The sequence below is a fragment of the Castor canadensis genome, chromosome 5 (assembly GCF_047511655.1).
Source record: "Castor canadensis chromosome 5, mCasCan1.hap1v2, whole genome shotgun sequence".
Taxonomy (NCBI): Eukaryota; Metazoa; Chordata; class Mammalia; order Rodentia; family Castoridae; genus Castor; species Castor canadensis.
In genome coordinates, this window is record NC_133390.1 from 86,003,788 (window position 1) to 86,020,078 (window position 16,291).

General features: G+C 38.5%; 1 protein-coding gene across 6 annotated transcripts in view; it reads right to left on the reverse strand.

The window, feature by feature from the left end:
• The window catches only part of Yeats2 (YEATS domain containing 2), an 87,788-nt gene that overhangs the window by 11,041 nt on the left and 60,456 nt on the right, over nt 1-16,291 (reverse strand). For 4 of the 6 annotated variants that reach the window (XM_074073645.1, XM_074073646.1, XM_074073648.1 and 1 more), the window contains exons 19-23: nt 15,419-15,571; nt 13,093-13,269; nt 9,677-9,863; nt 6,205-6,333; nt 5,526-5,624 (exon numbers count right to left, since the gene is read on the reverse strand). In XM_074073645.1, coding sequence (XP_073929746.1) covers nt 5,526-5,624; nt 6,205-6,333; nt 9,677-9,863; nt 13,093-13,269; nt 15,419-15,571 — 745 coding nt within the window. The remainder of the gene's footprint in view (nt 1-5,525; nt 5,625-6,204; nt 6,334-9,676; nt 9,864-13,092; nt 13,270-15,418; nt 15,572-16,291) is intronic. The other 2 variants (XM_020175816.2, XM_074073649.1) reach the window with 2 other exon arrangements.

Genomic DNA, 16,291 nt, shown 5'->3' on the forward strand with positions numbered 1-16,291 from the left:
GAGCAACAAAGAGAGCTGTCAGGGCTCAGTGGTGGAAGGACTCGTGTAGATGGAAACAAAGCCAAACCAATTCCACTGAAGCTTAGCAAGCAAACTGCTACTCTAGCTGCTATGGGGACACAGCCAGGAGACTGGGATGGCTTCTGTCATTACAGGGTCAGCACACAAGAGAAGAACTGTTTGCTTGGGTCTGGGGGGGGGGGGGGAAGCAATTCCAGGCTCAAGAGAAGGCGAGGGGAATAAAATGATTTTTTTACAAATTTCTTAAAGGGACACCCACACTGCTATGCAAGATTTCTCTCATCACCCCCCATAGGGCTGAATAATGTAATAAAATATGCAAGCTGGCTGGCTCCAGTGGCCCATGTTCTATAATTCTAGCTACTCAGAAGGCAGAGATCAAGAGGATCATAGTTCGAAGCCAGCCCTGGGCAAGTAATTTATGAGAGCCCATCTCAAAAAAACCCTTCACAAAAAAAGGTGGAGTGGCACAAGGCCCTGGATTCAAACCCCAACTACTGGGAAAAAAAAAAAAAAGCCAGCTGTTCTAAGTCCTAATATTATGACCATTTAATCATTTCTCTAGCCAAGCTTACTGACTTTCAGCATTACTCTAGTGTTCTGAGACACAATGCAGAGAGCAAAAATCAGTCTGGTGTACCTGGAAATTTCTAAACCTGATTAAGCTGAATTTTTTTTTTTTTGGTGATAAAAGTTTAAACTCAGGACTTGTGAAGCAGGCACTCTACCATGTGAGCCATGCCTCTAGCCCATTTTTCTTTGGTTATTTTGGAGATAGGGTCTTGTTTTTTGTCCATGCCGGCCTGTTTTAGAATTCCCGCCTAGATGGGCTGACAGATATGTATTCCCACGCCCAGTCCAGCTATTTTCTGTTGAGATGGGATCTCCCAAATGTTTCTGCCTAGGTTGGCCAACATGATGCCATTAAGTAGAAAAACTCACACCATGAAACTTTGTTTCATATACAAAACCATTAAAAGTACTGTATAAAATTACCTTCAGGGTAATGTATATAAGGTATATATAAAGCATAAATCAATTTCATGTTTAGCCCCACCCCCAAGATACTTCATCATATATATGCAAATACCATATCCTCAAAAAACAACCAACCAACCCCAAAATCAATACACTTCTGGTCCAAAGCATTTTGGATAAAGGATACCCAACTTGTACTAAATCTACTGACAGAAGATAGCAATGTATCAGGTGTACAGGCTTCCCTTTCCTTCGATGTCTTCCTTGATCAAAATACCATGACAACACACTTAATTCTTCTGTACCAGTTTCCCTGCCTCCACTCTCTTCCCCTGATAATACACCTGTATATCCACACTTCTCCCAAAAGACTTCCTACATGTCATTCCCCTATTCAATATTCTTTAATAACTCTCCATAAAACAAGGGTCTAAAAGTGAGATATCCATCTCCCCCCTTTTCTTTTTTATTGATGCGTAACGTGCATTCAGTAAACGTTAAGTTCAGTAAATTTTATGTATGCATATACCTGAATACCCATCACTCAAATGAAGATGTAGCCCACTGGCCTCTGGCAGTTCCTCTCTGACAAAGACAAGTATGTCCACCTTCTGTCCATTTTGAATCTCATAGTCCTAGAATCACACTGTGCATACTCTTTTGTGTCAGCATCATTTTAGCTGTTAGAAGCAACAGTGCAACTCTTGCCATGTCTTTTGGTCAATATACTCTTTTCTCCTAGAAGTGGATAAACTGAACATAAGATGGATGCTGTTTGTCAGTTTTTTTCATATTAATTTTTAAGAGATGACTATATATTCTGGATATGATTTGTTTGATATGTGTACTGTAAACATCTTGAAGTGTGTGGCTTAACCTTTTGCTCATTTAATGTCCTTTGATAAAGTGAGGTTCCCAATGTTTATAAAGTCTAATTTACCACTTTTTTATTTTTATTTTTCCTGTCTTGTTTGAAAAGCTGTGAAGATATTCTCACGTTTTCTTCTACAAGTCATTTTTTTTTTTTTAACATTTCACATGTAGCTCTATTATCCAACTCAAGTTAATTTTTAATGGTATAAGGTAGGAGTTGAGATTCCTTGTTTTCCCAAGTAGATTCACTTAACCCAGTGCTATTTACTGAAAGACCTCATATCTTTCCTCTACTGAATCAGTTATAAATTGGGTTACCATGTATATATGAGTCTACTTCTGGGCTTTATTTTTCTGTTACATGAATCTGTCTATTCTTAAGCCAATACTAGACTACTTCAAATGCTGTAGCTACTAGAGGTGTGGCTCAAGTGGTAGAATGCCTGTCTTGCAGGCATGAAGCCCTGAGTTCACACCCCTAATACTGCCAAATACTGTAGCTTTATAGTAACTATGTCTGATAAGCTAAAGTCTTCCTGATTATTTTGCTCGAGACTATCTTGCTATGAATTAATTATTTACTTAACTTTTAAGACAGGATAGCCCAGGCTGGTCTTGAACTGGCTATCTCCTGCTTTAGACTCCAGAGTACTGGGACTACAGGTGCACACCACCGAGCCTGGCTTTGGCTATTTTATTTTAGGATTTTTCATTTACATATATATTTCAGACTTTAGAAATGCAAATGACCACCAGCAATACTATATGGACTATGAGTGGGACCATACTGAATGTATGTCATTATCTATGAAGAACTGATAATATATCATTGTTCAAATAGTAAGTCCTAATTTCTCTCAAAAATTAGACTGTAGATTAGTTCTGTAATCTACCATTGTTTTAGTAGATTCTTCCATATTTCCTTATTTTTATTAACTGATATTTGATTTTTGTTACTGTTATAAATGTTTTCTTTAAATTTCACTTTGTAGCCAGGTGTTGCTGGCTCACATCTACAAACCTAGCTACTCCAGAGACAAAGATCAGGAGGATCATGGTTTGAAGCCAGCTCAGCCAAATAGTTTGAGAAACTCTCTCTCAAAATACCCAACACAAAAAGGGCTGGCAGAGTGGTGTAAGTGGCAGAGTGCCTGCCTAGAAAGTATGAAGCCCTGAGTTCAAATCCCAGTACTTGAAGAAAAAAAATTCACTTTCTATAGAAAATCAAATGACTTTCCAAGGTATATTGACTTGTAGTATCAACTTACAGTCCCTTGTAAATGAGTATTAAATGACCTTGCTAACTTCACTGCCAGTAGTACACATTTCCCCAACCCCTAATGAGTCTGAGACTTCAAGAAATAGGAGGAAGTCCTCTGAAAGAGCTCAGACACTGTTCTGTAGGTTCAAATATATCCACTTAATCTGGCATTCGAACAATTACAGAATTATATAATCATGGCAATTTCATGTTAAGACAGCTCTTCTATTAAAGAAATGAGTACATGTTCTCTAAGATTTATACATAGTAATCCTAAATTGGAAACAACTCTATTGTCCCTCAATAGGAAAAAAGACAAATTATAGTGCATTCCTCCAATGTAGACTACTACTCAGGACCAACATGGAAGACTCTCAAAATTATGCTGAGTGCATGAAACACAAAAGAATGTATGCACTTTCATTTCTGAAAAGTTCAAAAATAGAAACAACCAGAGTTTTTTGCTTTCTTTTTTGTTGGGAATGGGGTGCGAACTCAGGGCTTCATGCTTGGGAAGCAGGTACTCTACTGCTTGAGTCACACCTCCAGTCCATTTTGCTCAGCGTATTTTGGAGATGGGGTCTCATGATCTATTTGCCCAGACTGGCCTGGAACATTGATCTTCCAGATCTCAGTTTCCAAGCAGCTAGGATTACAGGCATGAGTCAGTGGCACCTGGCACAACTGTAGTCTGTACTTACATTTCCTCTGTGAGGAACAGGAAATGTTTCGTCCTTTTCCCCCTATTTTCTCCTTCTATACACTAAAATAAATCCTTGCTAAAAACTAAAAAAAGAAAGAAAGAACCTATGGTAACATAAATCAGAAAAGTGGTTGGCTGTAAAGACTGGAAATTGACTATAAGAGGCATGGATCAAAGAAATGTCTGTATCTTGAATGGGATGTTGGTTTCATGGGTTTATACATTTATCAAATGGCTTGCTTAGTATCTTTGCAGTTCACTACCTATCACTTTGCTTCAATTAAAATCAAACCAGAACTGCTCTGGCCTAGCCCCAAATTAAATGAATCAGAATCTGTACAAGGCAGGTCTATGACAGATATACTTCCTACTGAGAAATCTGTCGAGACACCAATTCTTTCAAAAGTGATTTTTTTTTTTTTGGTAGGACTGGGGTTTGAACGCAGGGAGCCATACCTCCAGTCCATTTTGCTCTACTTGTTTTGAAGATGGGGGTCTCTTGAACTATTTGCTGGGGCTGGCCTCAAATGGAGATTCTTCCAATCTGAGGCTTCCAACAAGTTAGGATTACAGGCATGAGCCACTGGCGCTCAGCTTCATAAGTCATTTTTCAATCAAGTGTTGGCAAATGTTTCCTTATATAGGACTAATTAGTAAACAACTTAGGCTTTGTAGGTCATATGATCTCTGTGGGAACAACACTCTGGTTGTAAGACAGTATATTGATGAATGGCTGTCGCTATGTGCCAATAAAGCTTTGCTTATAAAAACAGACAGCAGACCCAAATCAGCCAAACTCTGATTATTAGCATTTAATAAGTTACAAATCCACCTCCTCCCAAGACTCATAAGAGCCATAAGAGCCAAGCTGGTGGCTAATGCCTGTAATCTAGCTACTTGGGAGGCTGAGATGAGGTTCTGAAGTGCCTGAAAAGCAGCTCGGCACAGCAGTGACATATTTCAAGTCCCAACTTCAATGTTTTCTACCTTTCTAGACTTGGGAAGAATATCCCAAGATAACAAGTATCTCCAAATTTGTTTCCTCACCTGTAAAATGGGCTTAATAGCTATGCTGAAGTACTGAAATATATATGTATGTATGTATATATGTGCATATACACACAATACATATGTATATAATATATACACTGTAGGTTCTGAACACATGGTAGCAGTCATTATTATTGGATAATGATCTATTCTTATGATCAGGAATGGCCCTTTGCCAGCTTGCTTAAATTTGGTTCCTACTTAAAAGCTCCTTGACCTATGGTCCCCAAATGTGTCTCTAATTGTTCCACTTCCCCAAATAAGCCCCCTGAATACCTCTACTGCTCCCTAAATCTGGCATACCCCTTGACCTCTCCACAGGGGAAAAACTCCACTCCTTAAAGTCCCATTTATAACCTATTCCCTTACAAACTCCTACCTCGAACATCCCTGATCAGACATCTTAAGACTGTAATATTATAGCAATCATTTTCCAGGCCACTTAGCTTGCTTTTACCAATCACTGCTTGCTGCAACTATAACTCTCTTCAAGTTGATTATAAATTCTTGAATTTCTCTCAATGTGAACGAGACATGAAAGTACGTATTTGCAAAGTGACTGATTTGTTTCTGATAATGAAATTTCACAGGACTCAAATTATAGTAATGTCCCCCACAAAAATATCATGAGATCCATACCTTTTGCAACAGTTCCTGGAGTAGAGCTGGGGACAGCTGGAGTTGGGGCAGCTATAGGCAGAACAGTAGGTGATTTGCTGGTAGAAAATGACTGAACCACTAGAGGACAAAACAGGAGGGGGATACAACAGAGACAGAAATTATTATTTGGAGGGACTGGTGTTTGAACTCAGGGCTTAGAGCTTACAAAGCAGGTGCTCTCTTGTTTGAGCCATATCTCCAGTCCCAGAAATTATTTTTTATGATGATGATCTAACTTAACTCCCACGTGAAAGACCCATTTTACATAAATAGCAGGAACTCAGGACAATGGGAACGGTAAGGTCCTTTTTTCATCTGACAAGCTGGATTTTTTTATTACTGGTACCAGGGTAACTAGTCTATATCCTTAATTATGGAAATGGAGGCTTGTTAGCAAACTAAGAAAATAAAAATCCAATTAACCTAAACTCTCACAAATGGTTAAGCTGTTCCTCCTTTATAATTAGGCAGCTACTTAGAAACAAACAGTGATTTGAGTTTTATTTTTAGCCCCCAACTTCAAGGTGGCAGAGCATGCCTTAATAGCTAAAGGACACGCTGTACAGGCAAGAGCCATCGCCATCTGGTAGATCGTCGACTTTCCCCAAGACGGGCCTGTGTGACAGGCCCTGGTGACAGGCCCTGGTGATGGACTTACCTTTGTTCACAGGCATCAAGATAGTCTGCACACCTCCAGAAGTGTTTACGCTGAGTGGTTTGAGCTGGCTGGGAATTGTCAGGACAGCCTGCTGGGGATTGGACTGACTGGAGTGAATCTTTAACAATCCTAAAGTAAGTTGGAAGATAAGGCCTTGCTAAAGATCAGATGCTTCCTTCAAGTTCTTGCCCTCTTGGCCAGTCCTATTTTCTCCCAGGATGAAGTTCCCAGGACATTCACTCTTTCAGTAAAAAAGAGCAGGAAGCAGGAGGCAATGGAGGCTGAAGATTTCACAATGAGACACTGATGTGACATTACAAGTTTTTAAAAAAGTATCCTTGCCTCTCAACCATAAAGAAATATAGGAAATTTTGCAAATGCATGACTAACAAAAAAAGGAAGCCAGGTATGGTGGTGCACATCTGTTAACCCCAGCATTCAGGAGGTGGAAGCATAAGATAGGTCTTTTCCATGTTTGTTTTCTATAATTTATTTGTTTTGTACACAGCTGTGATATACACATCTGGGTAAAAAGTTTTGTATTTTGATGTAGAAAACTGTCACTGTCCTACTTAAAAGTTATCTTGGCTCCTGATGGCCTAAAGAATACTTCCAAAAGTTGGCTCCAAATCATTTCACTGTCCATTTTAATCTGGTTCCTATTTACCCGTATCTTTTTCACACTGTCGCTACACATCTATACTTCTCCATCTACATACCATAACTTACATTTCCTTTTTTTTTGGTGGTGGTACTGGGGTTTGGACTCAGGGCTTTATGTTTGCTAGGCAGGCACTCTTACTACATGAGCCACTCCACCAGCCCAATTTCCTATCTGTGTGTAGCCCTTATTCTTCAAACATCAAATTTTCTCTATCACTTTAGAGAGGGTCAGTCATTTTATTATAAAGGTAATTTCCATGGTCCCATTTGCATTATACAATTTCTTGGAGGGCCAAGAAAAAAAAATTGCAAAGGGCTTTTAGTGTGAAGGCACACCAGATACAAACACAAACATGATAACAAATACTAAAAACAGCATCTTAGGTTACAGGAAGCTCCTAAAAGAAAGCAGCTAGCTTGAAATACATCCTAGATCAAACTTCAGTAAACAGGAAAATTTTCTGGAACAGAGGACTGTTGTTACATCTACCAAGTAGTAAGCACTAAATGGAAAAATGAGATATATTGAAAATATTCCAGGAATGGAGGGAGAGGAGGATAAAGGAGAATGATGGAGAGGATGAATTTATCTGATCTATTGTAAGAACTTTTGTAAATGTCACAATGTATCCCAAGTACGAGAACATAATAGTATCAAAAAAGCAGTAATGCTTACTGGGACAGAATACAACAATGTCCTGGTGTTTTTGTACTTCAAAAAATTCTTAAAAGTTTTTTTGGCTAGCAGAGTGGCTCAGTGGTGAGCACCTGCCTAGCAAGCATGAGGCCCTGAGTTCAAACCCCAGTGCCATCAAAAACAAAATAAAAACAGGATTAAAAATTGTTTTTATCAAAATGTTATATACTAAGGAGATGAAAAGTAAAAAAGATAACTAAAGACTGCCAACCATTGTTCCACCTCCCTATTCTCAGTACCATCCAGATTTAACTCTTGTGGTTCTATTTTTTTTTTTTTTTTGGTGGTACTGGGGGTTGATTCCAGGGTCTCTTGCTTGCTAGGCAGGCACTGGAGCCACTCCCTTAGCCATTTGTGCAATGATTTTTGAGATAGGGTCTCACCTTATGCCCAGGCAAACCTGGACTGTTATCCTCTTATTTATGGTATAGCTGGGGTGACAGGTATATACCACCATGTCCAGCTTTTTTTCTTAAGATGGGGTTTCACGAGCTTTTTGCATGGGCTGGCCCTAAACCATGATCTCTGTCTCCCAAGTATCTAGGATTACAGCTTGAGCCAAAGTATCCAGCTCACTTTTTTTGTGGCACTGCAGTTTGAAGTCAGGGCTTCAGGATTGCCAGGCAGGTGCTCTAGCCAGAGAGTCACTCTGACAGTGGGTGTTTTGAGACAGGGTCTCACTACTTTTTTTCTTTTCTTTGGGGGGGGTTTGGGGGGGAGTGGGTGGAGAACGACCTGAGCTGGCCTCAAAATGAGATCCTCCTGATCTCTGCCTCCCGAGTAGCTAGGTAGCTAGAATTACACATGCAAGCCACTGACGCCCAGCCTGATCCTTTTTAAAAAAAAAACTTTTATTAGCATATAATAATTGCACAGGGGGATACACTGTGACATATGTTACACATGAGCTTACAATGTATCAATTACATTCACTCCATGTTTTCCCTCATCCCTCCTCCTCCACAGCCCACTTTTGATCCTTTTTTTTTTAAATTTGCTTCTGTAGTTTTAAAAGAACAGGTATATTACAAGCACTGGTTCATCAATTTTTGTGGCCCTGACCTACTCCATCTCATCTACTACGTAGATAATTTGTGAGACACTTTCATTTTCTCTTTCCTGTATTCTAATATAGTGTGGATTTTTTCTTTCCTTTTTTTTTTTCTCAGTACTGAAATTAGAAGTCAGGGCTTTACACTTGCTAGGCAGGTGAGCTACTGTTTGAGCCATGCCTCCAGCCCTCCCCTAAAATTTTGAAAAGCAATACACTAGCTCCCAGTATTGCTAATGGAGAAACCTGATGGTAACATAATGCAATTTCTAAATTTTTCTATTTCTCCTTTAATTTTCTTCTAATTTTTCTATTTCTCCTTTAACATCTTTATACCTGGTGTTCTGCTTTCCTGGGGTGTGGGCCATCTTTTGTTTAGTGTGCTGGACAATGAGTTTTTCAATCTGAAGTTTACAGCTTTCCATTCCAGAGAAAATTCTTGCTTCACTTATGGATCATTTTCTTCCCCTATTTTCTTACTGGAACTCCTTTTGGACTGGCTGGGGCTCTCTGATACTCAAATTTTCTTTCTTAGTGTCCACTCCTTGATCTGCTTCTACCTGTACTCCTCTAGTTTACTCTCAGTTCTGCACTTAGGATCCTTTTTAAAGACAGACAAAGCAGGTCACTGCTCTTTTGCTCAACACCCTTGCACTGTTCCCCCAAAGTCAGAGCCCAAATCTTTACAGTGACCTACACAGCCCTATGTACTCTGCTCACCTACCACTCTCCTTGGCTCACTCCAGTTTCACTAGTGAACTTATGTGAAATAGATCAAAATGCACACAATTAAAAAACTGCCAGTGGCCTGTAGGAAATAACTTGATCCTTTAAAAAAAAAGTCATACAGAAAGTTTATCAGCAGCACCTTATGAAACTAAAACTTAAAGCAAGGAGACTTCAGGCACTGCATGCTAAAAACTTGTTCAGAAAAGGAGAGGGAGCTATTTGGAAAATATTTCTGGATTGTTTAATAATTTATCATATGTAACATTAAGACATTCCAAAAATATTCTAGCTCAATGAGAGAAACAAAGAAAGCAGGAATATCATAGTCTGACCTGATACTGTGGCTTTCCCGGAGATGGGGTTTGGTGTGGACACCAGGGACGTGGCACTGACGACAGTGGGAGTCGCAGTCTTACAGGTTCCCACGGCGGCCTGGCTCACACACACTTGGGGTTGCCCAGCATTTTTCATTACAGAACCAATAGTAGATGATGAACTGGGAGCTGTTCCTTCAGACTGCTTACCCACACAGCCAGAAATGAAGAAATTAAGACAGCAGTGTAACTTACTTAAAGCAGTGACTGCCATACAACATACTCAATAAATACCAATTTTTAGTTATTGCCTATTAGTTAAATGTCTTGACAGTGGAAAAAAAAAAAAAAAAGATGGCTTGTCTAGTTCAGTGCTTCCTATACTGTTAGATTTCATAAATCAGGAAAACGAGGGAATGTTGTAGGGTTACCACGTTAAAAAAATTCACCACCTATTATACCACTTTATAAAAGACTATTTCAACACAAAAAATGTAGGAAGACATATTCTTAGGATGTAAACGTGAAACAAAATGAGCTTTATTAAAAATTCACTACAAGGTTTTAAAGTCTGTCACGTCATTCAAAACACATCTACTACTTGGTGGGCACAGTATTCAATGTAAAACATAATCAGAAATAAATGTCATCAAGGAGGGGAGGGTCGCCAAGTGTGTGACTATGATAGCAGGCACAGGTGTATGGCACCGACACAACTGAGGATACTGCTTCTTACGGATGCAAAAAGGAGGGCACTGGAGAAAGTTTCAGGTAAGACAATGGGACCAGACCCTTTTAGAGTTAGGGGAGAAAGGAAGAGCTGAAAGAAGAGAGCACATACAAAGTCCTTTGCATGTTTCAAAGTAGAGTGTGGTGACTAGTAAGTCTGCACATGAGGAGAAGTAGCAGCTATAGGCTATAAGCCTTGAGAAGTAAGCAGTCAGATCATAAAAGTCCTCGGAATTCCAAGATAATGTGGAGGGGAAACAGTTTTTCTGACAAATGTTGCTGGGCCAACTGGGTATTTACACATGAAAGAAGGAAATTTGGTCCCCACATCACAACATAAACAAAAGTCAACTCAAAATAGAACAAAGACCTAAACTTAAGAAAGAAAAAACACAGGCTGAAACTCTGTGACCTTGGGGGCTAGGCACGTAGCTCAGTGGTAGCATGTACAAGACCCTGGGTTCAATCCCCAGCACCAAAAAAAATTTTTTTTGTGAGCTTGGATTAGCAATGGCTTCTTAGCTGTGACAACAAAAGAACAAGCAACAAAAGAAAAATAGGTAAACTGGACTTCTGTGGTTCAAAGGACACCATCAAGAAAATGATAAGACAGTTCAGAATGGGAGAAAACTTTTATACATCTGGTAAGAGACTTATATAGAATATATAAAATACTCCAACATATCAATGATAAAAAGATAAATAACCCAACTTAAAAATGGACAAAGGATCTGAATGATATTTCTCCCAAGATATACAAATGACCAGTAAGTACATAAAAAAATTCTCAGTATCATTGTCAGGGAATATCAAATCAAAACTACAATGAGATACCAATTTCATATCCACTAAGATGGTGATTTTAAAAAGGAAAAGACAAGAATAAGTGTGAATAAGGATGTGGAAAAAAGTGGAGATTAAGAAAATGTGGTATCTATACACAATGGAATTTTATGCAGCCATGAAGAAGAACGAAATGTTATCATTCGCTGGTAAATGGATGAAATTGGAGAACATCATTCTGAGTGAGGTTAGCCTGGCCCAAAAGACCAAAAATCGTATGTTCTCCCTCATATGTGGACATTAGATCAAGGGCAAACACAACAATGGGATTGGATTTTGAGCACATGATAAAAGCGAGAGCACACAAGGGAGGGGTGAGGATAGGTAAGACACCTAGAAAATTAGCTAGCATTTGTTGGCCTTAGCGCAGAGAAACTAAAGCAGATACCTTAAAAGCAACTGAGGCCAATAGAAAAAGGGGACCAGGAACTAGAGAAAAGGTGAGATCAAAAAGAATTAACCTAGAAGGTAACACACACGCACAGGAAATCAATGTGAGTCAACTCCCTGTATAACTATCCTTATCTCAACCAGCAAAAACCCTTGTCCCTTCCTATTATTGCTTATACTCTTTCTACAACAAAATTAGAAATAAGGGCAAAATAGTTTCTGCTGGGTATTGAGGGGGTGGGGGGGAGAGGGAGGGGGCAGAGTGGGTGGTAAGGGAGGGGGTAGGGGCAGGGGGAGAAATGACCCAAGCCTTGTATGCACATATGAATAATAAAATAATTATAAAATAATAATAAAATAATTATAATAAAATAATAAATAAAATAATTTAAAAAAAAAAGAAAAAAAGTGGAAACCTCACAAATTGCTGGTGGTAATATAAAAATAGTACAGCTGCTTCAATTCTTCAAAATGATAAATACTGGTTACCCTATAGTTATATAGGGTATTATATTAGGTTATTATAGCCAATAATTCTATTCCTAACCAGGCAGACAAGAGAAATGAAAATATATGTTTATACAAAAATGTATACATAAATGTTTACAGCAGAATTATTTGTAATAGTCAGAGTAGAAAACAGGCCAGGAGCAGCAGCTTCCTGTAATCTCAGCTTCTTGGAAGAATTTCCGCACAAGGCCAGACCCGGCAAAAGAAAGTTAGTGAGGCTCCATCTCAATCCATAAACTGGGCACGGTGGTGCACCTGTGATCCTACCTATGTGGAAGGCTGTAAGTAGGAGAGTATTGCTGTCTGAGCCCCAGGGTAAAAACTTGAGGCTTTATCTGAAAAATACTAAAGATAAAAGGACTGGGGCATGGCTCATGTGATAGAGTACTTGCCTAGCAAGCATGAGGCCCTGAGTTCAAATGTGATACTCATCACTGATGATAAACAAAATGTGATATATCACATAAACTTGAAAGAACAGTATTTAACTATAAAAAGGAATATAGTACTGATGCATGCTACAGTATGATGAACTTTGAGAATGTTAAGCTAAACCAAAGAAGCCAGACACAAAAAAACCACATGTTGACTACCTTTACATGCAACATCTCAAATACAAAAATTTGTAAAAAAACAAAAAAAGAAAAAGACTAGTAGTTGCCTAGTGCTGGGGAAAGAAGGGGTCAGGGTGACTGGTAATGGTAATGGGCATAGGGTATTTTGTGGAACAACAAGAATGTTCTGAGATTAGATCATTAGAGTTGCACAAGCCTATGAATACAATAAAAACCGCTATTTACCACAAACAGAAAAATCTTACGATATGTGAATTACATCTCAATTTTTAAAAAAAGAATAGTTCAATTTTTAAAAAGGTCCACTGGTGTGCTTGCTGGATAGCTTCCTTGTTTATCCGACTTTCATGTTTCATCATGATTTTCTACTGCTATGCTAATTCTCACCTGTTGTGATGGACCATTTGCTGAGAGGGCCACTGCAGGGGAGGCAGCAGTTGTGATAACTCCTCCTGCTACTCGAAGCATTGTGGTTCCAGGCTTTGAGAGTTGTGAAGTGGCTGGAACAGACTTCAAAGTGCTATCGGATATTTTCATTAGAGATGCCTGTCCTCCAGGGGCTGCCTATGAAAACAAAATGGGTAGAAGGAATAACAACTTATTCCTTATCTACGTCTGAGAGCATATCCAAGGAAGTTTTCTTAATCAGGTCTATATGAGGTGTTTATGATCCTTTCCAACAAGCCTATGATCTTTGACCTACAAAAGTTCCTTTACCACTAATACATTTGCAAGTTACTATTTGGCAACAATAATAACTTCAAAAATTTATTTTCACAATAATTGAGTCTGAAGTCCTCTCTAAACATCAAAATCAAACTCAAGCCAGACACCAGTGGCTCACAACTGTAATCCTAGCTACTCAGGAGGCAGACATCGGGAGGATAGAGCACCAGGCAAATGGTGCTCAAGACCCTATCTCAAAAACACCCAATACAAAACAGAGCTGGCAGAACAGCTCAAGTAGAAGTGCCTGCCTAGCAAGTATAAGACCCTGAATTCAAAGAAACCCCAGAGCTGCCAAAATAAATAAATAAATAAATAAATTCATTCAAACCCAGACACAGGGCTAGATTCCAAGCAATGGAAGAAGTTAATGGTACTCTAAGGTAGATAAAGGCTTAGCACATTAGCCCTGGAGAACCATCTCAATAATCTAAATCAAGGTTTTGCAGAAAATATAATCTCTGTCACTAAAATAGCATGAAATGGGTTGGCTGTGTTCCAATAAAATGTTATTCACAAAACCAGAAAGCCTTGAGTTTTAGATCCCTCATCTAAATGATTAATACCCCAAATTAATGCCAATCAGAAGTAGATGCCATTTTCCAGTTTCTAACAGCTTACTAAGTACCAGAATGGCAGAAAGCACTTATATGTATCAATGTCCTTCATAAGTGATTCTTCTCATTAACTTTATAGGGCAGATTTCAGTCCTATTTTAGAGATAAGGAGATTAAGCCTGGTGACTATAGCAGTGTCACATGGCCAGTAACTAGAGAAGTCACAATTAGAATCCAGAAGTACTAGACCAAGGGATGTAGCTCAGTGGTAGAACACTTGCCTAGCACACACAAGGCCCTGGATTCAACCCCTAGCACCCCAAGAAAACAGAAACAATTATGCCTGTATTCATGCCTAGCTAATCAGGAGGCAATGATCAAGAGTACTGAGGTTTGAGGCCAGCATAGGTAAAAAGTTTGAGAGACTTCATCTCAACCTGGAGCTAACCAAATCAGACAGAAATTTTAAAGAAAACTTATTGATCATCATCATATACAAAAATTTTGAACAAAATCTCATCAAATTAAACCCCACAATGTATTAACAAAGGGCAATACATAACAACCAAGTGAGGTTTATCCTGGGAATGCAAGGTTAGTTTAACATTAAGAAAAAAAAAATCAATCAATATAATTAACAAACTAAAAAAAGAAAAACCATATGATCAGCTCAACAGACACAGAAAATGTGACTATTTGACAAAAGACCTAATATTCCATATTCTGAGAAATGCTGACCTATATACAGATACAGAAAATGTGAACAGTACCCTGTGGATTCTATTTGATAAGTTTTGGAGATCTAGCTCGCCCAGTCAAAATTCTGTCATTCTTTGGTTTATCCTAAAGAATGATGTAGAAATATTGTTCAAACCCACTGTAAGTGTTACAGCCCTTATGTCTGGACATTGCATCTGAAATTGTCTACTATGTTACTCAAGGTCTCTTATATGAAGTCTTTCTGAAGAAAATGCATAAATAATCAAGAAATCTTTGCCATGGTCTGGAAGGGTGGCTCAAGCAGTACAGCACCTGCCTAGCAAGTGTGAGGCCCTAAGTTCAAACCCTAGTACCACCACCAAAAGAAAAAAACCTTTGTTCTTCTAAGGAAATACATACTAACTAGTGTGATTTTATAACCAATCATGCTCATTTTGCTTTTTGCTGCCAAATTTATACCTCATTTTATTAATTTTATATACAGATTTCTACCATTTGCATATCTGAATATTCCTTGGCTTTATTTTTTTCATTCTTATTTTTTCCAAAACCTCAAGATTTATTCTTATTCTTCTATAATATTTTATTGTTTATTTTCTTATGTAACTTAAACTTCTTCAGAACTTCCTAGAATGTGCGTAGAGAGAAGCTACAAATATAATTGAATGCTACCATCATCACATCTTGAGTGTATTCGGGTATGAATTTACCTGTGTAAACAAAGTAGTTTTCTGTCCAGAAATGACTTTTAACGTCTGTTGTCCCTGTGATGTGCTGACTCCCAGCGTTCCTTGCACCACTGACCCAGCAGTCAGTTGTTTTCCAGATGTCTGGGGTGATGGCTGGCCAACTAAAAATGTCCCCTAAAAGGGAGTTTAGGGGGAGAATTAACCAAAAACTAAATAAATTCAAATGGATTGCTCTGATGCTTTCAATCACGTCCCAAGTTACACACTACAATGCTTTCCCCTTCATCACACAACTCAGTCAAAATAACTAAGAGTCAGTCAGCTCTAAGAATCCCCATTTCTCAAACTTTGCCCAATAGTTACAGAGCAGGATGCTGAACACTCAATGTTTGCAATCTAGACTTAATCATTGAGATTGATAATCATCAATCTCTCAATAATGTCTGGAACCAAAACCCTATTACATCTCTTAAAGAAAAGTGAGACTTCAGGGACAAGGGAGAAGGTGGGAACCAGCTCCTTACTGAATCCAACCTAACTCCAAATAATACACCTTGAGAATCGTTCTTTGATTATCACCTTCTGAGAGCAAAATTTCAGTTACACACCACTATTGATTATTACTTCATGGATTTGGGAAGCAATTAACATAGTGGAAAAATTTCTTTGAGGTAGAAAGATCTAAGTTTAAACTAAAACTTTACTATTAGCTTAACAGGGAGGTCTTAGATATATGTATTCCTGAATCTATTTCCTCATGTCTCGATATTAAACAAGCCCCAAATAATAAATATCTGTAATATGGCTAATATGTTAGTATTGAACTCCATTCTAGAGTAGTAAAGGTTAAGCCAACCAAAATTAAAAGCAATTATCAAACAGGCCAATCACAAG